The sequence below is a fragment of the Gossypium hirsutum genome, chromosome D02 (assembly GCF_007990345.1).
Source record: "Gossypium hirsutum isolate 1008001.06 chromosome D02, Gossypium_hirsutum_v2.1, whole genome shotgun sequence".
NCBI lineage: Eukaryota > Viridiplantae > Streptophyta > Magnoliopsida > Malvales > Malvaceae > Gossypium > Gossypium hirsutum.
In genome coordinates this window covers 3176500-3201572 of record NC_053438.1, presented here as the reverse complement: position 1 = coordinate 3201572, position 25073 = coordinate 3176500, and the positions used below count along the sequence as shown (strand labels likewise).

General features: G+C 32.7%; 1 protein-coding gene across 1 annotated transcript in view; it reads left to right on the top strand.

The window, feature by feature from the left end:
• Positions 1-25073, top strand: part of LOC107942609 (receptor like protein 21) — a 170246-nt gene that overhangs the window by 115621 nt on the left and 29552 nt on the right. Inside the window, exons 13-16 of the mRNA XM_041088042.1 lie at positions 6808-6882; positions 6980-7135; positions 8690-8764; positions 10241-10387. Coding sequence (XP_040943976.1) covers positions 6808-6882; positions 6980-7135; positions 8690-8764; positions 10241-10387 — 453 coding nt within the window. The remainder of the gene's footprint in view (positions 1-6807; positions 6883-6979; positions 7136-8689; positions 8765-10240; positions 10388-25073) is intronic.

Below are 25073 nucleotides of genomic sequence, written 5' to 3'. Positions count from 1 at the left end.
GTAAACTTAAATGACTTAAAACTTATCATTCTTGTCATCCCATCTTCTCTCCATGAAAAAATTTTAAAATGAACTTAGCATTGAACGCCAAAGTCAAGAGTTGATAAGCATTTTTGTGGTCCATTCATCCTTTCCTAACGAATTTCCACCAAGAGTTTTTGCAATAAGGAATTTATGTAAATAAGAAGCCTAGATTGATCCAATTTTTGAGGAATTAATTAATTATATATTATTTTTATATTATAGTGAATAAGTGGGATGCAATATGTTCTGCTTGTATATAAATAAGAAGCTTAGGCTTCTTTAGATTATATACATATAGAAGTTTAAAAAAAAGTAACATATAGCTGAGAGAGAAGTGAAAACAGAGAGATGATGATGATGGAGTGGAAATGGTTAAGGTTTATTAGGATGGCAGTAATGTTGTTGGTGTTAGAAGGACGCAGATGGTGTACTACTGATGCTTGTTTGGAGCATGAGAGAATCGCTCTCTTGCATCTCAAGCCTTTCTTCAATTATGGTAATCAATTGCAAAGTTGGGTTGAGGTGAAGGGTTCAGATTGCTGTAAATGGGAAAGAGTTGAGTGCAACACCACCACTAGGAGACTCATACAACTTTCCCTTAATTCTACAAAATGGGAATTCAACGTGGAATACTGGTATCTCAATGCCTCTATGTTTCTTCCCTTTGAGGAATTGAGGAGTCTTTATTTGTCAGAAAATGCCATAGCTGGTTGCATTGAAAATGAAGGTCGTGCCTTTAATTTTCCCTTAGTTACATCTTTTATTATTACACTATTCTCACCCTTGTTAATTTGCAATTACTAATAATTTATTTTATTTTATTGAAGAAAGGTCATTAACTGTGTAGTTGAATGATTAATATTTGGAGAAATAAAACAAAGAAAATGATAAAGAATATAATGGAGAAGAGAAATAAATTTTGTATGAAAAAATTCTTTCAAATAATCTTTTATTTCAAGCACAAAAAGTTAATAATTCTTCATCACTAGTAGAACTATTGTCACAAAACAAAATTGTTGACTTGCTTTGCTTCTGCTTAAGACTTTCCAAAATTCCACGTAACCAAATCAATTGACATCCTGCATAAGATGCAGCGATATATTCAGCTTCTGTAGTCGAAAGCGCCACAATTGATTGTTTCTTTGAACTCCATGAAACTGCACCACTACCAAGGTGAAAAACATAACCAGAAGTGCTTCTGCTATCATCAATGCTTCCTGCTAAATCACTATCCGTATAACCAATGAGATCAACTAATGTATTAGCTTTATAGAAAATTCCATAATCAATGGTTCCCTTCACATATCTCAATATTCTCTTGGCAGCCTCCCAGTGATTGGAGTAAGGTTTCTCCATGAATCTACTTACCTAGCTAACAGCATACACGATATCAGGCCTTGTCGAAGTCAGATACATCAACTTCCCAACCAAACTTCTGAATATGGTGGAATTGACAAGCTTTCCTTCACCCTCTTTAGATAACTTCAGACCTGTAATGCATGGAGTAGAGACTGGATTCGCATTTTCCATCATGAATTTTTTAGAACTTCCTTTGCGTAGCTCTCTTGTGAAATAAAAATTCCTTTCTCGGATTGATGAACTTCAATGCCAAGAAAATGATGAAGTTCTCCCAAATCTGTCATCTTAAATTCTGCCATCATTGAGTGCTGAAATTCTTTCAACATCTTCACATCATTTCCTGTGAAAATAAGATCATCAACGTAGAGACTTACAACCATGAATCTTCCTTGATAATTGCCTTTGATGTAGAGAGTATGCTCATATGGAGATTTCTGGAATCCACACTTCTGAAAATAAGAATCGATGCGGCTGTACCATGCTCTGGGTGATTGCTTCAACCCGTACAAAGCTTTCTTCAACTTGTAAACTTTTTCTTCTTCTCCTTTTTTGACAAACCCTGGTGGTTGATCAACATAGACTTCTTCTTTGAGAACACCATTCAAAAACGCAGATTTTACGTCCATTTGGAACATTTTTCAATTGTTTTGGGCAGCAAGAGAAATAAGTAACCGAACTGTCTCAAGTCTTGAAACTGGAGCAAATACCTCTGTAAAATCTTCTCCTTCCTTTTGCTTGTATCCTTTTGCAACCAGTCTTGCCTTGTACTTGTTGATAGAGCCATTCGGATTCATCTTTGTCTTGTACACCCATTTGACTCCAATTGAATTCTTGTGCGGTGGTAAATCTGTGAGTTCCCTTGTATCATTGTTTTCAATTGAGCAAATCTCTTCTTTCATGGCTTTCCTCCATATTTCTTCTTGATATGCATCATCAAAAAAATTGGATCTTCTCCTGCAAAGAAGGCAAAGAATACAGCATCATTTTGCACAACTTCATCCGTTACATCATATAACTCTTGGATGCTTCTCGTTTTTCGGATCGGGCTGGATGAAGAAGAATTTGATGAAGAACTTGGGGAAGCAGGAGGATTTTCTACTTGAGCATCATCTTCAGCATTCTCAATTACTGCCTCTTCTTCTTCTTCAAGTTCAAAAGGAAAAATTAGCAAATTTTCCTTTTCAACTTCCATATCTTCAAACATAAAATTTTCATCAAACCGAACATCTCAGCTTATTACAATCTTCTTTGTCACCGGATTATACAACTTGTATGCCTTACTTCTTTCACTATAGCCAATGAAAATGCATTTCTCTGACTTGTCATCCAACTTGCTTCTCATTGCATCTGGAATATGAGAGTAGGCAACACTCCCAAATACTCTAAGATGACTAACACTAGGCTTTATACCATACCACGCCTCATGTGGTGTGCAATTCTCCAAGCTTCTTGTCGGTGATCTGTTTATAAGATAAACTGCACAGGAAACAGCTTCAGCCCAAAATCTTCTTGATAACCTCTTCTTCTTAAGAAGACATCTAGCCATTTCCATAATTGTTCTATTCTTTCTTTCACACACACCATTTTGCTGAGGTGTATGGCGGGCTGTCATTTCATGCCGGATGCCACTATCTCGGCAATATTTCTCAAATTCTTTTGAAAAATATTCACCTCCACGATCTGTACGCAAGGTGTTAATTTTCAACCCAGTAAAGTTCTCCACTTCTGCCTTGAAATCTTTGAATCTCTAAAAAGCCTCTGATTTTTCTTTGACACAATACACCCATAACTTTCTTGAGTAATCATCAATGAAAGAGATAAAGTAACGATTACCTCCTAAAGATGAAACTGTCATTAGACCACAAAGATCTGAGTGAATAAGTTGCAATGGTCTTCTTGCTTTCCACGAGGATTGAGAAGGAAAAGCAATTTTGTGTTGCTTTCCAAGTTGACATGCTTCACAAACATCATCAAGCCGATCGATTTTTGGTAAACCTCTAACCATCATCTTCCTTGAAAGCATCTCCAAATTTCCATAGTTTAAATGTCCATATCTATCATGCCATAACTTTGAAATTCCTTTATGAGCACCAATAAAACAAGACATATTCTGATTTTGAAGGGTAAGAGAGAAAAGATTATTTGATGCCACTCCAACTCTAGCAACAACCTGATTTTTCTTTGATAAATAGCAAGCCATGTCTCGAAAATGAATATCATACCCCTTCTTCAAGAGATGCCCAACGCTAAGCAGATTATTTTTAAGACCAGGAACAAAATAAACTTCAGACATTTTCTCTACCCTTCCTTGCTTTGTTTTGAACTCCAACTCACCAACACCGCTAACTTTGTAAGCTTTGCCATCTCCTACTTTTACTTCTCCACAATCAGATTCAAAGAACTTCGAAAATAAATTTTTGTTACCTGTCATATGCTTGCTAGCACCACTGTCTATGTACCAGACATCATCAATCTCTCCACCATGAGATACGAGCAACAAAGTTTCTTGCTTTTGCTCTTGATTATTTTGTACTATATTAGCTTCATTTTTCTCTTCTTTTTTGTACCAGCATTCACTTGCCAAATGACCAGGTTTGCGACAATTATAACATTCAAAATAGCCACGACCTCTTCCTCTTTGATTTCCACGTCCACGTCCTCTTTGTGATCCTCTAAAATTTTGACTTTGGTTGGCTTCTTTCCATCCATTCTCCATGCTTACATCTTCACCTCTTTCACGAGCATTTGAGCCTCTTCCTCTAAAATTTCTTCCTCTTCCACGACCACGATCTCTCCCTCTTTGATTTTTAAAATCTCCCTTATTCTCATTTAGAGACAACTTTGACTGGAGTGCTTGATCTAGATCTACTTCCTTTTTCTTCTTGTTTAATCTTTCTTCATGGGCTTGCAACGAACCTGTGAGTTCATCAATAGTCATGGTACTCAAGTCCTTTGATTCTTCAATGGCAACCACAATGTAGTCAAATCTGGAATCTAAAGAACGGAGGATTTTCTCAACACCACGAATATCATCCATAGTTTCACCATTTCTTTTTAATTGATTGACTATGGACAAAACCCGTGAACAGTAATCAGAAACTGATTCTGACTCTGTTTTTTGCAATCTTTCAAACTCTCCTCGAAGAGTTTGCAACCGAACTCTTTTCACCTTTTCATCTCCTTTGAATGAATTTTGTAAAAATTCCCATGCTTGTTTTGCCGTGGTGGCACAAGCTATTTTTTCCCAAGCCGCTTCATATGATTGAACTCCTTGATATATCCAAAATAAGGCTTGTTGATTTTTCTTCCTTGATTTTCTTAGACTCTCTTTTTGAACTTGTGTTAATCCTTCCTCCTCTTCAGCCTCAACTTCATTATAACCTTTTTCAACAATCTCCCAAACTTCTAGAGATCCAAGAAGAGCCTTCATTTGGATACTCCATTTGCCATAATTTTCTTTGGTTAATTGGGGAACGGAAGAAAGAGGAATAGAATTGTTCATTTCGATCGAACAAGGCTCTGATACCAATTTGTAGTTGAATGATTAATATTTGGAGAAATAAAATAAAGAAAATGATAAAGAATATAATGGAGAAGTGAAATAAATTTTGTATGAAAAAATTCTTTCCAATAATCTTTTATTTCAAGCACAAAAAGTTAATAATTCTTCATCACATACAACTCTTTATATAGGAGTTGTAAGTGACTATTCATCTATATCACTATATGCTAGGAGTTGTGACTATTCATGCATGTGTGTATCTTTTCATATTCAAGCCTCTTAACTTTTCATCTTCAAGTCTCTTCACTATTCATATTCAAGTTTTTTCACTTTTCATATTCAAGTCTTTTCACTCTTCTAACTTTTCATAATTTATTTGTGCAAGGTTAATTTAATTATGTGCCAACAAACTGTTTATGTATATATTTAAAAGAACACTCTTACAGGTTTTGGAAAGCTATCATCCACATTGAGTAATTTGGAGATTCTTGACTTAAGTAGAAATTACTTGAATGATAGCATTTTGTTATCTTTGAGTGAGCTTTCATTTCTCCGATATTTGGATCTATCATACAACCGATTTGAAAGATCAAGTCATCCAAGAGGTAAATTAAGTTTAGTCTGGTGTTAGTTTTTATTTGTATTGGGGAGTTTGACAGTGGTTTTCCATTGTTTTATTCCCTCTAACTTAGTTTTTGCTTTTATGGTTGAGAGGAAAAAGAAACAAACAAGTACTTACTCAAATTAACTAAACAATGGAGTATTTTTTTTATGTTTTGCAGTAACTAATTCTATGGTATATAAATCAGGTTTTCAGTGGCTTTCAAGGCTCACTAAATTGGAAACTCTTCATCTAAGTGGGAATTCTTTGAAGAATAGCATTTTTTTACAGATGAGAAATCTTTCATCTTTGAAGACTTTAAGTTTGGGTGACAATCAGTTGCGAGGAAAACTGCTTCATATTCAAGGTAGACTGATTTTACACTTTTCTTGTTAACTTTAAAATAAATTTATGTTCAAGGAAAAGTGGTTGCAGTATGTGATTTGATTTTATCATATCATGAATGTAACTGATCAATATTTGAGATTGAATTTCAGAATTGAATCATTTGCCAAACTTGAAGTACTTGGATTTAAGTGGCAACCATATTGACAGCATCTCAAACAAAGGTATAAGTATTAATTTGTGCATGACTTTCCTGACAGACTTCAATTGTATTTTCTTTCTTTTTTTCCTTTTCATATGGTTGAGGGGAAAAAAGATCCTTATAATCTTAAAGAGTTGATTTTAAGAGTTGGTCATGAGAGAATGGGTTAAGACCAGAGGGTTTGTGTCCACAGTTGAGTATTACATTTGAAAACTGAAAATTAAAAGATTGAGTTTGGATCTCCGACTGCTTTATTTTTTTGAAAGAAAGAAATATGTTTATATATTTATGACTGGGAGTTGTCCATGATTTTCTTTGTGATTCATAGATCGTTATGGAACATTTGTCGTAACTATTTATATATTGAATAAATTAAGTTTTCAAAGCGATCAACTTATAAAAATTTCAATGACCATGATATTGACTATAGGAATTCTTTTTCCTATGACAGACGGAACACAAATGAGGCTTATAACCAACTTGGAGGAACTTGATTTGAGTTTTAATCTCTTTCGAAACAACACAATTTTCTTTCTCCAGGGGCTTTCAAGCCTAAAGTCTTTGACTTTGTTTGCCAACCATTTGCAAGGCTCATTAGATATCGAAGGTACTAAAGCTATAATTTTCTTTATAATTGTTTCAAATTTGAACATTCACATTTCACGTTTTAGGATTTTCATCTTCACTTCAAGTTTTAGATTTACTTTTTTTCATTTTTATTTCATTAAAATATTAAGTGGTTTGATTTTTTGAATTGGACGTGGATATGTATAGGATTGAGCAATTTAACAAATTTGAAGAAACTTGATTTAAGTGGGAATCAAATTGAAAGCTTTCAATCCTTTAAAGGTATGCATTTATATTTAACCAATTACCTAAATTCTTACATATAATTAAATTTTATGCCAATTTATTTCAGTGATGAAATTATATAAATCTTTTGTAGATGGTGGTAGAAAATTGGAGTTGACCCACTTGGAAGAGCTTAATTTAGATTACAATCACTTCAATACTAGTGTATTTGCATCCCTTAACAAGCTTTCAAATTTGAAATCGTTGAGCATAAGGGCCAATGGATTGAAAGGATCAATAGATATGAAAGGTAAAAATATTAGATTTTTAACAAGAATATAATAATGTTTTAAGAGAATATAATGAAGTTGATTTGTTGTTTTTTGTTTTCCTAGATTTGGATGCATTTATCAACTTAAGGGAACTATATATGAGCGACAATGAATTGAAAAATTTTGTGATCCACCAAGGTATCATTTAATTAAACTTCCTTTTTTTTTTCTAATTTAGAAATTTAGTTTTGATCTCAAATATTATAATAACTAATAAAGTTATATCATATCATACTTGAAAGTAAAATATGGGTTTGGTGATACATTTTCTAAATCCTCCATTATAATGTGTTTCGAATTTGGTTTGAAACTAAAATTCTTTAAAATTTTCATAATTTTAATATATTAATGTTTATAATTATTTTAAAATAATTTATTGAATTTTTATGAGATAAAAAATAATTATAACAATAAAAACAATGATATTATAAATAAAAATATATTTTGAATCATATTCAAGGTAGACTGATTTTACCTGTTTCTTTTTAACTTTAAAAATCAATGTATGTTCAAGTTTGATTTTATCATATCATGAATATATATAAGTAATCAATATTTGGGATTGAATTTCAAAATAGGAAGGTATCTCAAACAAAGTATTTATATATTGAATCAATTAAGTTTTACTTGTAAAATGTAGTTATCAATTCATGGGAAAGCTTCTAAATTGGCTCTTCCTTCTCAAACAATCATTTTTCCTAACTTTTTATATCTTGAATGACATTATTTTCTTCCAATGATAGATGGATCACAATTGAGGCCAACAAACTTAGAGGAACTTGATTTGAGTGGTAATCTCTTTCGGAACAACACAATTTCCTTTCCTCAAGGGCTTTCAAGCCTAAAGTCTTTGACTTTGTACAACAACCATTTGCAAGGCTCATTAGATACTAAAGGTACTAAAGCTATAACTTTGTTTTTCTTGATAATTCTTTCTAGAACCTTTTAAAATTAATTGTTTCAATTTTGAACATTCACATTTCACGTTTGAGGATTTTCATCTTCACTTCAAGTTTTAGATTTACTTTTTTTTCATTTTTATTTCATTAAAATATTAAGTAGAAATTAAAATTATTAACATAATGATTTTTTGAATTGTACGTGGATATGTATAGGATTGAGCAATTTAACAAATTTGAAGAAACTAGATTTAAGTGGGAATCAAATTGAAAGCTTTCAATCCTTTAAAGGTATGCATTTATATTTAACCAATTACCTAAATTCTTACATATAATTAAATTTTATGCCAATTCATTTCAGTGATGAAATTATATAAATCTTTTGTAGATGGTGGTAGAAAATTGGAGTTGACCCACTTGGAAGAGCTTAATTTAGATTACAATCACTTCAATACTAGTGTATTTGCATCCCTTAACAAGCTTTTAAATTTGAAATCTTTTGAGCATAAGGGGGAACCAATTGAAAGGATCAATAGATATGAAAGGTAAAAATATTAGTCTTTTTAACAAGAATATAATAATGTTTGAAGAGAATATAATGAAGTTGATTAATTGTTGTTTTTGTTTTCCTAGATTTGGAAGCATTTATCAACTTAAGGGAACTAGATATGAGATATAATGAATTGAAAGATTTGGTGATCCACCAAGGTATCATTTAATTAAACTTCCTTTTTTTTTTAATTTAGAAATTTAGTTTTGATCTCATATATTATAATAACGGTTATTGTCATAAATATTAATAAAGTTATATCATATCATACTTGAAACTAAAATATGGGTTTGGTGAAACATTTTCTAAATCATCCATTATAATGTGTTTGGACTTTGGTTTGAAACTAAAATTCTTTAAAATTTTCATCATTTTAAAATATTAATGTTTATAATTATTTTGTTTGTATAAATATATTTTTTAAAATAATTTATTGAATTTTTATGAGATAAAAATAATTATAACAATAAAAAATGATATTATAAATAAATAAAAACATATATTTATGAGAAAATATGTAATATAACTATATTTTAATTTCATATATTTTTAATAGTATAAAACATAAAAATACATATTAGAGTTAAATAAATGGCATTTTTTGGCAAAAATAAATAAATGTCAATTTTGAATAATTTAAAAAAAATCTTCAATTTTGTGAAATTTAAACATACATTTAGAGGTGCTTAAACTTCCATTGCAATCTTTTTATAAATTTCAAAGTGCATATGTTTTTAACTTTTTGGTTTAAAAAAATATGATTGGTCTACGTACTCTTTACTAATTTGTAGTTTAATTCTTATACTTTTATTTTCAAGAATTTAGTCCCTCTTTTTTTAAAAAAAAAATTCAAAATCCTAGTTCAATTGTTAAAATTGTTAAAATTTTAAAATAGTTTGTTGGTGTGACATTTTGAAATAAATAAAAAAAACTTGATAACAATGTAACTAAAAAAATGACGTAATGAACATGGATTTAATAAAATAATTTTAACAATATTAATAAAATAATTTTGAATTTTGAATTTTAACTTAACTCTATTTTTGGGCCAAGATTTAATGCTTTAAAATTTTCATTTAATCTGCTGAGTTTACTTATAATTCTTTTGAGTTTTATTTATTGGTGAGTAAAATACCTATTTGATTTTTTATATACTATTGGCATCTTTAAAGGTAATATAATAATTTTAGTGTAGACATGTTTTATTTTATAAATATTATTTATAGTGTAGACATGTGAATTTTGAATAATTTAAAAATATCTTCAATTTTATGAAATTTAAACATACATTTAGTGTAGACATGTTTTATTTTATAAATATTATTTATAGTGTTGTTGATTGGAGTTTGAAAATTATACAACTTAGCTATATCAGTTAATTACTTATATTAAAAAATAATATAACAAAATATAAAAAGAAAAAAAATAGTATAATTAATAAAATGGATAAAGAGTTATATTAAAGTTTAAACATCTTCTCTCTATCAAAATTTATCTCAGATAAATCATGAATAATCTAATTCATAAAAAATATATATATTTATATACTTCATTTCATTCACAGAAAATAAAGCATTCTACTTAGTAGAGGCTTTCTATAATACCGTTATCTAATACCTCTTGACATTGCTTAGATTCAAATGTGTCGAGCAGTTTGGAGGAAATATATCTTGACTATTCTACTCTCAACACCAACATTTTGCAAAGCATTGGAGTATTTGCTTCTCTTAAAACATTGTATTTATCTGATTGTGGACTTATTGGTCCCTTACCTAATCAAGGTAAATAATTTTATGGCTCAAATTGATTTCTTTATGAGCTTTCTGTAATATATTATCTCCTATTCTGTTTTATAAAGCAAAATTTAATTGAAACTTCTTCCATGAATTTATTTATAAAATTTTCAGGATGGTGTGATCTTAGGAACCTTGAAGTGTTGGATGTGAGTGAGAATGCACTTGAGGGGATGCTTCCTCATTGTTTTAGTAACTTGACATCTCTTCGTGAGTTAGATATTTCAAGAAACCATTTTCAAATTCCGCTGTCATTTGCACCATTTGCAAACCTTTCAAACCTCAAAGCCCTTTCGATTAATGAAAACAAGATGGTATTGGAACCTTCCTTTTATACCTCAATCCCAAAGTTCCAATTGGAAGTCATCAGTTTGCTAAAGTGCATAACATCTCAACAACTCAGTCGTAAAGTTCCTACCTTCCTTTACTACCAATATGACTTGAGATATGTGGATCTTTCGCATAACAATCTCAGTGGAACTGTACCAACTTGGTTGCTAGAAAACAACACAAAGTTAGAAGATCTCATCTTGAAGGGTAATTCATTTACAGGTCCTCTCTCACTTTCGTCGGCTCTTATTTCTAATGTATCTTCAATTGACTTATCTGAAAACAAATTACAAGGTCAAATTCTGACTGGTATATGTTCAACTTTTCCACATTTGAGGCGGTTATTCTTATCCAAGAATGCTTTTGAAGGTATTATCCCACTTTGTTTAAGTGGCATGAAGGATTTATCATTTTTAGATCTATCAAACAATCAATTGTATGGAAAAGTACCAGAAGAGTTGATCACCAAAGGCTCACTGACCATTTTGAGACTATCAAATAACAACCTCAGTGGAAATGTAGTTCCTGTGATTCTCAGCGCAAATAGGGTGCCGTATTTATATTTGGATGGAAATAATTTTTCAGGAGAGATGACAAATGTTGATGTGTCTACTTTTGAGTTTCCAAATTCACTAAGCGAAATTGATCTCAGTAACAACAAGTTGCATGGAAAGCTCCCAAGATGGATAGGGAATGCATCGTTTTTGCAGAGATTAGCTATGTCCAACAATGGTTTTGAAGGTTCCATTCCAATGGAATTTTGCAAGTTGAATAGGTTGGAATTTTTGGATCTTTCTCAAAATAATTTATCTAGCTCTATACCGTCATGTTTTAATCCACCATACATAGAGCATGTCCACCTCCACGGGAATAGACTGAGAGGCCCACTATCACTTGCTTTTTATAATAACTCTTCAATAGTGACTTTAGATCTTAGAGGAAACAATTTGACAGGTAGTATTCCAAAATGGATTTACACGCTTTCTTCTTTGAGTGTTCTTCTCTTGAAAGATAATCATTTTCATGGTAAAGTTCCTATTAAGTTATGCAAGTTGCATTCTTTAAGCATCATAGATCTTTCTCAAAATATGTTTTCTGGTCCTATACCTTCTTGTTTGGGAAATTTATCTCTTCCAATGCAAAGGAAGAAGATTCTAGAAATTGGGTTCTATGGGCCATCTATAGAAGAGCATGAAACAACACTAAATTTTGGAATGGATTCTTACTATCCTGATAGCTACTTAGAAGAAGTAATAGAGTTCACAACAAAGAGTGGGCTCTTTTTGTACGAGGGCAACATCCTTTCATATATGACCGGGATTGATTTATCTTGCAACAACTTAACTGGTCATATCCCATCAGAATTAGGGAACTTGAGTGAAATCTATTCTTTAAACCTTTCACACAATAAGTTGACCGGAGTTATACCCTCGTCATTTGCAAAACTTCATCAAATTGAGAGTTTGGACCTTTCTTACAACAACTTGAGTGGTGAAACCCCCAATCAGTTGGTAGAGTTGAACTCTTTGGAGGTTTTCAGTGTGGCATACAACAACTTGTCTGGTAGTATTCCCGAACCAAAAGCTCAATTTGGGACCTTTATTGAAAACAGTTATGAAGGAAACCCTTTTCTTTGTGGACCTATACTGCATAAAAGTTGTTCCAAAACCGATTCACCATCAACAATATCAACTGTATCAGAAGATAAAGGAGAAGATGGTTTGATAGATACTTATGATTTTTGTGTGAGCTTTTTGGTTTCTTATGTAGTTGTGTTGTTGACAATTTTTGTTGTCCTCTACATAAATCCATACTGGCGAAGAGCTTGGTTTTCTCTTGTTGGGAAATGCATTACCACCTGTCGCTACTCAAATGTGGGCAATTTTCTTACTTATCACATTTTCAAGCGATGTGTTTAGCTACTCAAATTGTGATTTGCTTTCCACACCTAAATGTTTAATTATGCTAAGTTGAGCGATAATGAATATTTTGTTGATTTTTGCATTTTGAATAAAAGCCAAATATCCAAATACCCTCTTAAAGTTTCAAAGTATGGGTTTTGGAAACCATAAGGTGATATTGGTTTCGACAGTTTAAAGTATCGCATCCTAATGTGCTAGATGTGATATTCTTTCGGAACAAGAGAATCCTAAATTCCAACCCATATTGTTCGAAAATTGTTAGGATCGTATTTTTAAAATTCTTCAAAGTTTTCAATCTTCGACACTAAGACATTAATTAATCAACTAGGTACCAATTTTAGGCGTTACGAGGGTGCTAATCCTTCCTCGTGCGTAACCGACTCTCGAACCTATTTTTTTGAATTTTGTAGACCAAAAGCATTGTTTTAATAAACCTAAACCGTTTATTAAAAACAACTGTTTTACGAGGTGACCCGATCACACCTCATCAAAAAAGATTGGTGGCGACTCCCATTTTTGTTTTCATTTTTCAAAACCCAAGTTGACCCCATTTTGTCAAAAAAATGGTGTCAACAATGAACACCGAGATTATTTATGTAGTTTGATTTTGGTCTACACATTGATGGATATAAAGGGGGGCAGGTGGGGGCAATGTTTTAGAAATTTACATAGCACCTCCTTAAGATCAACTTTATTACATTAAACCCCCTAAAAATTTAAATTTTGCCCCCCTAAACCCCCCCAAAAAAACACCAACCCCTTTTTAAAGTTTGTCCCCCTAAGTCGTATTTTTGGATCCGCTACCGAGTCTATATCTGTGGAGTCTTGCCCAGAGCAATGGTTCACTATCTTTCTCGTAGTGCAACTAATTATTTAAGTCTTAACTAGGTCTAACACTCACCAATTTACCGATCTCACCGTCGTACAAAGACTAGATACTCTCCCTCTAAAATTTAATAACGTAAGGCTTTTATTCTAAAATTTATCAACTCTTATTTTCAAAAATCAATAACGTAATCTTAAAATGAACAAGTAAGACAATGAAGCAATACCTAAAGAAGTGACTATTGTTTCAAGCACACAATCAACCATAGAATCAACCTTCAACTGATAATAAAATTTCAATTTAAAACTCAAACCTAGCTAAAATATTGTATAATTAAATTTCAAGCCTAGTCATAACTTAAAATATATAATTTTTTAATAATAAATCAACACAAAAATTATAAAAACTTTCGGATATTCATATTTTTATTTTGCTAATTGAATCTTGTTTGATTGATATTAATATTATTGTCAATACATGAAAATATGGATTCGAGTTGTTTATCATTCTATTTAAAAATTCGGGAGAAATTATGAATAATTCTAAATATTATATTTTTTTTATTTTAGTGCGGTATATAATGTTATCATTAAAAAATTGAAATCTACTCATATTGCATGAAAAACCAAGAAAAAATATAAAAAATATATATATCCTTAATATTCATAACTATCATTTTAACAGTATCAAAGAAAATATTAAAATTTCAAGAAATAAAATTGTGTACGTATACGTTTTTGCAATCAAATTTCAAAGGTTTAAAATTCCCAAACCCAATGTGACCGCCGCCAATTAGTTCGTAGAACATCCTTTTTTCTACAAAACTAAAATTTTCTACACCACATAAACTTTTTGGTCAATCAAGTTGGATTTGACTTTACCAATACCTAAATGATAGAGTACGAAAGATTAATTATCAGATTTACGCTAATATTTTTGAGAAATAAAAAAAAATCAATATTTTGAGTTAATGAATTACTACTTTAATTAAAAATTTAAAAGACACCATTTTTTTAAAGAATTTTATGAAATTATATTTTAATATAATTAAAAAGTTATAGTTTTAACTTTATAAAATTTATTATTTATCTTTGATCCCGAAAAGAGACAAACTAACATTAATGAAATTTGGTGTTATTATTCATTTACCGAATACATTAATAAAATTTTTGAGTCGAATTCGAATGACTTGCGGGTACAAAAATATAAATTAACCGAATATTAAAATACTTCACCAAAAATGAAAAGTCTATTTTGAGCAAAGGGTGTTTTTGTGTTGGATTATCACCATATATATACCTCAAACGAATTTAACCGAATATTAAAATACTTACCAAAAATGCATTTTACCATATACATAGATGTAGAGGTGGCTGGGTTCGGGCCAGACCCAGAAAAAAATTTCAGCCCACTTCCTAGGCCCGGTGGCCCGGGGAAAAATACTAAGCCCGGCCCAGCCCAGCCCGACCCTTTTTTATGATAGAAAAAATTTATTTTACCATTTTAATAGCCTATATTTTATAATTTTTAAAAGATTAAATTAACTTTTTTTATTATTTGAGGGCAAAGTGTAATTTTACCATTACTATTTTAAAATTTTATAAATTATAAAGAGTTTAAAAAGAATTTTTATTTTTATTTTAGAGTAGAACCCTTGCCCATGAAATATCATATCAACAAATTTAACAATACTAATAATTAAAATTTAAATTTAAAATATTAAATATAAAAACTAAAAATTTTAAAATAAAAATAAAAAAGGGGGAGGGAATGGCTTAGGGAAATAGGAAATGGGAAATGGGGAGGGGAAATGAGAAATTTATTTAAAAATATATATATATTTATTATATTTGGGAAAAAAAAATTTCGAGGTCCGGCCCATTTTCTAAACGGGCCTCGTTTTTTGCCCAAACCCATATTTTGGGCTTATATTTTTACCTGAACCCTCTCATATTTTACCTAAATATTTAAGTGTGCTAAGTTGAGCGCTAAGGAATATTTTGTTGATTTTTGCATTTTTGAATAAAAACTCTTTATCTTTGGATTTTATCATTTTTCAACTATCTATTTCTCTCTTTTATTTTAATGAAATTTAAAGTAAAATAAAAATCTATTATGATGTAAATGCAATAGCTCTTTGAATTAAATTAGATTTACGGACAAATGTTCACTAATGCATAACTAAAAAGAAATCTAATGTAAAATCAAACCAAACACACTAGAGAAATGAATCTTTTAAAACGTACCTCCAAAACAATGCAATTTTGTATTCCCCTTTCCCTCTCAAGTTATTTTGTATCATGTTATATTTTATATATTTAAAAATAATTAATATTTTAATATCGAGTGTTATTGTTTTGGATATTGTATAACTCTTATTTTATTGTTAATTTTGTTACTATTTTAGAGGCATTTGTTTGTTAAGTTGCAACTATGTTAGTGTTATTTAAGTATAAAAATATATTTTCAATTCGTTGAGAAACCTTATTTTAATGTTTTAAATTTATTTTTATATAAAAAATAATCTAAAGAAAGTTGATACGGGCGGGCCGAGCTGGGCTTAAGTTTAACTTTTTTTTTATCTGGACTAGGCTTAGGCAAAATTTTAAACTCATTTTTCAGGTCGAGTCCAAGCCTAGCAAATGGGCTTACAAGCCTAGTAAATGGGCCTAACATTTTGCATCGGCTTGGTACAACACGACCGATGACTAGGTATTGGATTTGTTTTTTTTTAATGTGGTACCTATACTATTTTTTTGTTCAATTTCATACATGTATTTGAAAAAAGTTATACACTTTGATACATAAAAATAACAATGTTAACTTTTTAATTATTTAATTAACAATTTCGAATCTAAACCATAATTTTTTATCAAATCAACCTTGAAATTTGAATTATATCACATCCATAAATTATATTTAACAAAGTAAACACAAACTTAAACAAAATCATAAGTAACACAAATCATTCTATTAAAAAATCATAAAATATTTAAACCTAATATTTGATAATAATAATTAATAGGAGGGAAAATTCTTATAACCCAAATTACACGATATTATGTCCAAGTCGTACTTTTGGTTGAAATGTCAACTACAAACGACAACATTGAAAACCAAGCACTAACCGGAGTGTTCAATAAGTTCATACATCTTAATTAAATTTATTATTAATATTTCAAAATTTAATTTAATTAGGATATATTATTGATTAAGATAATGTAGAAACGAGGGGTACTTGCTTTGCAAACTGAAACTAAATACATAAAATATAAAGATATCCAAGATTGTTTACGCAGTTCAACTTCAATCTACATTTGTAAAGTCTTTCCCAAAACAATAGTCCATTATCTTTCTCACAGTACAACAAATGATTTAATCCTAACAATGGTTTAACACTCACCAATTTAGTGACCTTATCATTGTACAAAGACTAGATCACTCTCCCTCTAAGCTTACCCCTTGAAAGTTTAGTTTTGCAGCTCAAGAAACTCTCTTGATTACTTATAAAAATAATGCACCCACAAAAAATTCCTTGAACAACTGTGTACTCTATCAAGTTCTTAGCCTCTTGATTTGTCTCTTAAGCTTGGCAAAACTTAAGTTTGTATACTACTTAACTTGTGTTTACATTAGAATTACAATCTAAACAATTCTTTATAAAGAAGCTAAAAACTAGCATAAGATATTACTTCATAAGAGTTCCAATTCAATCCAATGCCTTCAAAATATGAAAAGAGACTTTCCTTGTTTGACAAGCATTTTACTTTGGTAGTAAGAAACCACTCTCCAATTTAATTTCAACCCAATTGATTTTCATGTTATTAGCTTTACTCATCCAAATATCTTCAAAACCAATAGTTTAAAGCTTTTGTTTTAAAATTTCCCAAGTCTTAAAATAGGCAAGTAAGACAATGAAATAACGCCTAAAGGTATGACCACTATTTCAACCACAGAACCAACTTTGTCTTTAAATGTGTCAACAGACAATAAAAATTTCAAGTTAAAACTCAAATCTAGCTAAAATATTGTATATGAAAATAAATTAAATTTCAAGCCTAGTCAATCTTGATAGCTTAAAATATATAATTCTTTTAATAATAAATGTCGAAACCATTTTTTGAAAAGGAAATAGTTGTCGATTTTAGAAAACAAAGATTGGAGTCACCACCGATCTTTTATGGAGGTGTAATCGGATCACCTTGTAATTTTAAAGATTTTGGTCTACGATATTCAGAAAAAATAGGTTCGGGAGTCGGTTACGTGCGAGGAAGGATTAGCACCCTCGTGACGCCCAAAATTGGTAATGAATTGATTAATTGATGTCTTAAAGTTGAATGTCGAAAATCCGAAAAGATTTTAAAATACGATTCCCCTTTTTATCAATATTATTTTAAAAAACTTGAATAAATTTTAACGAGTATAAAAGACTTGCTCGTCTCGCGGATAGCAAAATGTCGTATCCCATAAGTTAGGATACAACATTTGAACCTTTGAGTGCAAGCTCGCCTTTAATTTTATTAAAAATCCGTATATTTTGAAATAAAAAAATTTGGTCGTTTTGGTTCGACGAGAAAATCAAAACCCTATAAGTTAGGGCATGATTTCTCGAGGTTCCAATGACGACACATAAGTTTGCCTTTAATTAAAACTTGGGTATTTTAAATTCGAAGGATGTTTGGTCGTTTAGATTTTTACGAGAAAATAGGAACCCAGTAAGTTAGGGCACGACTTTCTCGAATTTCTAAAAACGAAACATTGTCTTATTTTTAAAAAAAAAAATTCCCTTTTGATCAATCGCGAGTATAATACTTTGAACAAAGCGTACTTTTTTCGTTTGAAGTATAATAATGAATATGTAATACCAATTGTTGCCTGGTAAAAATAATAATAAACCAAAACAGAAAGAAAATCCAAATAAAGAGCCCATTTACATGGCCCAATATCATCAACAGATACAAACCCAATAACCTAAATTACCCTAGCCCAATAACTAACACCCAAATTTCCCAAACCCTAGCTTCATGTTTAGCGCCGCAAGCCCCTAGCAGTCACCAGCAGACGTCCCAAGCGCCGCACATCTCGGGGCTGGCCTCTCAACGTGCGTCGTTCGCTCGCACGACACCTGCAAACAAAACGAACTCAAAGAGTCCAACAGAGAGAAAACAGCAAAATAATAGATAGATGCGATTTTATTTTTCTTTTTCGGGCTATAAAAGCCTTTGAAAATCTGTAAAAAAGGCAGGGGGATAGAAAAAAATCAAAAAGAAATACAGAGAAATACAAAAGGAAAAAATATTGAGAATACAAAGTTTTGTTTAAAGGTGATTTGCGTTTTATTTAATTAGCCTATTTTATTTTATTTTATTTTCTTTTCTTTTATCAAAAACAAAGGGAAGAAATTTACCTTCGGAGCCCATCGCGTCGCATCTCCGATCGGCGAAAGCGCGGCGGAGACCAGTTGCGGCAGTGGTGCAAAAAGGGGCCAAAAAAACGAAACCCTAACAGAGGGCGTTTTTTATTTTTTATTTTTATTTTTTTCTTTTACTCAATTTTCAAATAATTTTAGAGGAAGGAAATTGATTTAAATAACGGATCAAAACGGCGCCGTTTTCCCAGGCCTGACCCGCGCGGTGACCCGACCCGAAGGGAGGATCCGCGCGCTCTGACGTCAGGTGGGGAATTTGCGCAGTTAGCCCCTCTCTTTTGCAGCGCATGTCAATTAAACCCTTTTTATTTGTTTTAAAATTTGGGCCGCGAATTTCATTTTTATTTCAATTTGATACCACATTGCGCAGCGTTTTGGAAGGGAAGGAATTATTTCCTTTTTAGTCCCCCATTATCGCTCGCGTGTTTGAATTGATTTTTTTTATTGTTTTTAAATTTGCCCCATTTTTTTCGTCTTTTGTTCAATTTAATCCACTTTTTCTTTTTGAACTATTTTTATTTATTTGTTTGTTTATTTATTTATTTATTTATTTTTGTTAAAAAAAACATTATTATTATATTATATATTATCCTTGTTACTATCATTATCTCTATGTTCATTCACATGCATTTTTTTATATAATATATATATGCATTTTCCTTATATAGTATTCACATATTATTTTCTTTATATAATATATATACATATATATGCATGTTTTACATTACGTGCCTACCTATATACTTTATACATGTGTTTTTTTTTTTTCAACTTCTATATATATACTTTTATATTTTTAGTTTCAAATATTTTTCTTTACATTTGTAAATATGTATACGCATTTATATATATATATATTATTCTTCCTAATTTTTTTATACATACATATTCTAAAATATACATTCATTTCCTATAATATATACATTTTTCAAAAATATTTTTTTACTATTCTATTTCATTTTTTGTATACATACTGTACATACATATAAGTATTTTTACATAATTTCGTACCTTACCAATGCACATATACTTATACCATTTTATTTTATTTTGTAAATAGATGCACATATGCGTATTCTTATACTTTTGTCTTATTTTCATATATTTATGTATTCATGCATAGTTTTCGAGATTATTATAAGTCTTTCGCCTTACATATTTCATTTGTTTTTTACGTATGTATGTTTGTATACGAGTGTTAAATGTGTGCATACTCATGTTTGCAGCTTTATCGTTATATTGTATTTGTATATGTTTGCAAATATGTATTCATATACGTTCTAAATTAAAGTTTTTGCTTCATATTATACATTAACTTTTGATATACCCCTTTTTGAAAATATATTATGGTTTTAACCGTACATCAAAGTTATTTTCTTGATTTGAAGGTTTTTTGTATATAAAAACAATACTCAAGGTTTTGAGATTTTCAAAGAAAATTGAGCCCTAACGTATTGGGTTCCGGTTTTCTTTGTTGATTTCAAATAATCAAGAATATTCTTTATTTTAAATACGAGCACCAAAAAATCATTTTGGGAACTTAATTTGCCGTGCCCTAACGTATTGGGCGTGGCATGTTACCTTCTCGAAATGAAGATTTTCGCATAAAATAAAAGTGATATTCAAAGTTCGAGGATTATGAGGAATAGTACCCTAACGTATTGGGACTCGATTTCTTTACATGACTCGGACAATTGATTATCGTTTTTTTTTCTTTTCAAATTTCATCATTTAAGTTGATTTTAAAATCTTTTTAGCCTTCGACACTAAGACATCAAATAATTGATTTGGTACCGATTTTGGGCGTTACGAGGGTGCTAACCCTTCCTCGTGCATAACTGACTCCCGAACTCGTTTTCTCGAAATTCGTAGACCAAAATAATTTTTGAGGTGAGCCGATCACACCTTAATAAAGGATCGGTGGCGACTCCAGTTTTTATTTTTAAGTCGACACTAAAATTTTTGTTTTCAAAAAAATGGTTTCGACAGCTTGGCGACTCCTCTGGGGACTTGAGAGTCGAGCCATAAACTGATTATATTCGTTTTTGTGTCGAAAATCAAAAGTTTTAAAAAATACATGAGTTCCCTTCGCATTTTTTTTTATCTTGGTATGTTGGAAACTTTGCATTTGCATTGTGCATTTTACCCTTTAAGTGGGAGCGAGAAACTAGTCCTTCGTGAGGTTTTCACCTCCGTGCAGGGTAGTGGACCGCTTTCGGGATACATCCGTAGTTATGTCTTCGTGAGATTTTCATCTCCGTGCAGCCATAGGGAAATGTATCCCCCTGAACTGAACTCGATCTATATGAGCCTATAATGGGTGAAGATCGAGGAATCTGTTGGTTCGAGTGCCCTTACTCTAGAAACTAAGCCTCATATAGTGAGCCTTAGGAACTTGACCCAGGTAGAACTATCCCAAAACCCTAGTGGATTCCTGATTAAGTGTTTCTTGCTATTTTATGTTTGTTTATATCTCTATATGTGATACTGACTTGGGTTTCTTTTGTTTTGATTACATGACATCATGATTGCATAGCATTTCATCCTAAAAGGGCGTTAGTTCATATTCGGTTGCTAGATAGAAAGCTTATCATGGAAAAAAGGGTTTCTTGATAAGGTGGAAGATAATGCGGCTGTCCAAACTTGGTCTGAGACAATACAACAAGAGAAAGGTGATAGTTTGGCCGAGGGGTATGTGTCAGAGTTGTGGGACTTCACTCGTGTTAGCGAGACTCAGAATAGCCTACAGGAACTAAAGGAAATTTGGGATCAGTGGAATGATGAGATTAAGCAACTCTTCTACTCTAGCTATGGAGACCTACCTTACTTGCTCGACGTAAAGGTGGATAAGCGTCTATTCCGTGCCTTAGCCCAATTTTGGAATTCTGCTTATTGTTGTTTCACCTTTGGAAGTGTTGATTTAGTGCCTACAGTGGAGGAATACACGGCATTGCTTCGTTGTTCAAAAATTCAAGTGGACAAAGCCTATTCAAAAGCTGCTAATGTTCCAACCTTTTTGAAGAAGTTGGCATCATTACTTAGGGAGATTAAAGTTCTAAGTGTTAGGGCAAAGCCTTATTTATAGACATTTTATGTAAAGAAATTTTTTCTCTAGTAAAGTTTTCTGAGTGGAATTGAATTTTAATTAATGCATTTTTTGCATTCATCTCATGCATCACATCACATGCATTTGCATCGCATTATATGCATTAAAGATATTTATTTAATCCTAATAAGTTAAAATCACTGCTCAGTTAACCTGGAAACCAACCAACCAACCCAACACCGATACGACACTCGAGCAAAGATAAAGGTTATGGATCAGAGATTAGAAAAGCTCGAACAGTATCAGAAGGAGATGCAGGATCGGCTTCAGCTAAAGATGCAGGAGCGGTTAGACAAGATGAAACAAGAGATGTCTGAGAAGATGCGAGAATCCCAAGAAGATATAGTGGCAAAGTTAACCCAACTGATGTCGAAGAGGGAAAGGATGATGAACCTCTTTATCCTCCAGGTTTCACCCCTCCACATACGCGAACTCAAGCTGAATACCCGCGTAAATCTACTGTCACCATCATCCCGCAGCAGTTTCGAGCTGGTGATTCGAACTTCCAAGCTGGATTTGGATCTAATCCCGAAAATAATCCTATTAACTCTGCCATTCCTGACTTTGATGAAGTGGTTGAGAAGGAAAGGATGAAGGAGGAGTTACCGAAGCAGTTGGAGGAAAGATGCAAGTGGTTCGAGGAGAAGTTCAAGGCAATAGAGGTTGCTGAAAGTTATCGAGGCACTGATGCCAAAGAGCTGAGCTTAGTCCCGGACTTGGTACTCCCTCACAAGTTTAAGATGCCTGAGTTCGAAAAGCACAGTGGGACAAGTTGCCCAGAAGCTCATATCACCATGTACTGTAGACGAATGGCGGGATATGTTAACAACAACCAACTCTTGATACATTGTTTCCAAGACAGCCTCGCAGGGGCAGCATCCAAATGATACAATCAGTTGAGTCGTGCCGCGATTGGATCATGGAGGGACTTGGCGCAATCGTTCATGAAACAATATAGTTATGTGACAGACATGGCTCCTGATAGAATCACTCTTCAAAACATGGAGAAGAAGCCGAGTGAAAGCTTTAGTCAGTACGCGCAGAGATAGAGGGAGGTCGCAGTCCAAGTTCAGCCACCGCTCCTGGAAAAGGAAATGACCATGTTGTTCATTAACACCTTGAAGGCACCGTTCATTACACATATGTTAGGAAGTGCCACAAAAATCTTTCCTGACATAGTCATGAATGGCGAGATGATTGAGAACGCCATCAGGAGTGGGAGGATCGATGCTGGAGAGAGTAACAGAAGATCAACTTCGAAGAGGAAGGAAAACGAGGTGAACAACGCAAGCATGTACAACAAGGGTTACTCGAAGTCAGTAACAGTGAGTCAGCCAGGAAAGTTGGTTGCCAATCAGTAAAGCTCGTCGAGACAGGAGGTCGGTGCAGGGTGAAATACGGAGAGGCCCCAATTCACACCAATTCCTATGTCATACAGGGAACTATACCGAAATTTATTTGACGCACATGTAGTTTTCCCTTTCTATCTGAAGCCCTTGCAACCCCCGTATCCCAAATGGTATGATGCGAATGCACAGTGCGACTATCATGCGGGAATAACGGGGCATTCCATAGAAAACTGTATAGCCTTTAAGAAGTTGGTTGAAAGGCTCATTGGTATGGGTGTCGTTAAATTGGATGACTCGACCAAGGCAGAAAACCCATTACCAAATCACACTGATGGTGGGGTAAATATGATGGACGAAGACAGAAGAATCAAGGCAGACATTGCGGATGTGAAAACTCCTTTGAGATGGGTCTGGAAGGAGATGGTAAAAAAGGGACTAATTGTCTCAGAAGGAAATTGTGGAAAGAGGGGAAACTACTGTGAGTTCCACCATAAAGTGGGGCATGAAATTCAGGAGTGTACGGAGTTCAGAGCCATGATACAAGGTATGATGGATAATAAGGAGATGGAATTCTGTGAAAGTGTTCAAAAGGAGAGTCATGTATACGCATCAGAATTGGCATTGGGAGTCCCGAAAGCTAACCGTCCTGTGGTCATCATCTCGCAACCTCATAACAGTGAGATTGGGGCACGAATAACACCAAAAGTAATCATTCAAAAACCAGTTGTATTTGCATATAAGGATAACAAGAGGGTTCCTTAGAATTACGATTGTAATATGACAATCCCGGGAAAGAAGGATGTAATCAATAAAGAGGAACAGGATGAAGGAAGGCACTACGAACAGATGAAAGCACGAGTAGAGCCAATAAGAGAAGAAACTTCCATTGAAAAGAAGAAGAATGTGGTTGAATCTGAATTGTTGGTCAATGAACCAATCAGAGAGAAGGAAGCTAGAGAGTTCTTGAAGTTCATAAAGCATAGCGAGTATAGCGTTGTGGAACAGCTGCACAAACAACCAGCTCACATATCTGTGCTAGCTTTACTCCTAAACTAAGAGGGACATCGGAATGCACTACTGAAGGTGCTAAATGAAACTTATGTGGCCGACGATATCTCTATTAACAAGTTGGATCGACTGGTCGGTAATATAAGCGCTGATAACTTCATTTCTTTCAGCAATGACGAAATACCACCTGGGGGTATGGGATCTACTAGAGCTTTACACATCACTGCAAGGTGTAAAGGGTGTATATTACCGGGAGTTCTGGTAGACAATGGATCGGCATTAAATGTATTGGCCCTATCCACGCTCAACAGGCTACCGGTGGATAATTCGCACATGAAGTCGTGTCAGAACGTGGTTCGAGCATTTGATGGTACTGAAAGGAGGGTCATGGGAAGAATTGACATTCCCTTGTTAATTGGCCCAACTATTTATGAGGTGGACTTCTTAGTTATGGACATCAAGCCTTCTTACAGTTGCCTATTATGAAGGCCGTGGATTCATTCAGCAGGTGCGGTACCGTCATCGTTACATCAAAAGCTGAAGCTGGTGTCAGAAGGCAGGGTTGTGACGATAGATACAAAAGAAGATATCATTGCATCTGTAACCAACGATGCGCCTTATTTGGAAACGAGCGATGATGCAATCGAATGCTCTTTCCGTTCCTTGGAGTTCGTAAATGCAACATTCATTCGGGAAGGGAACAAG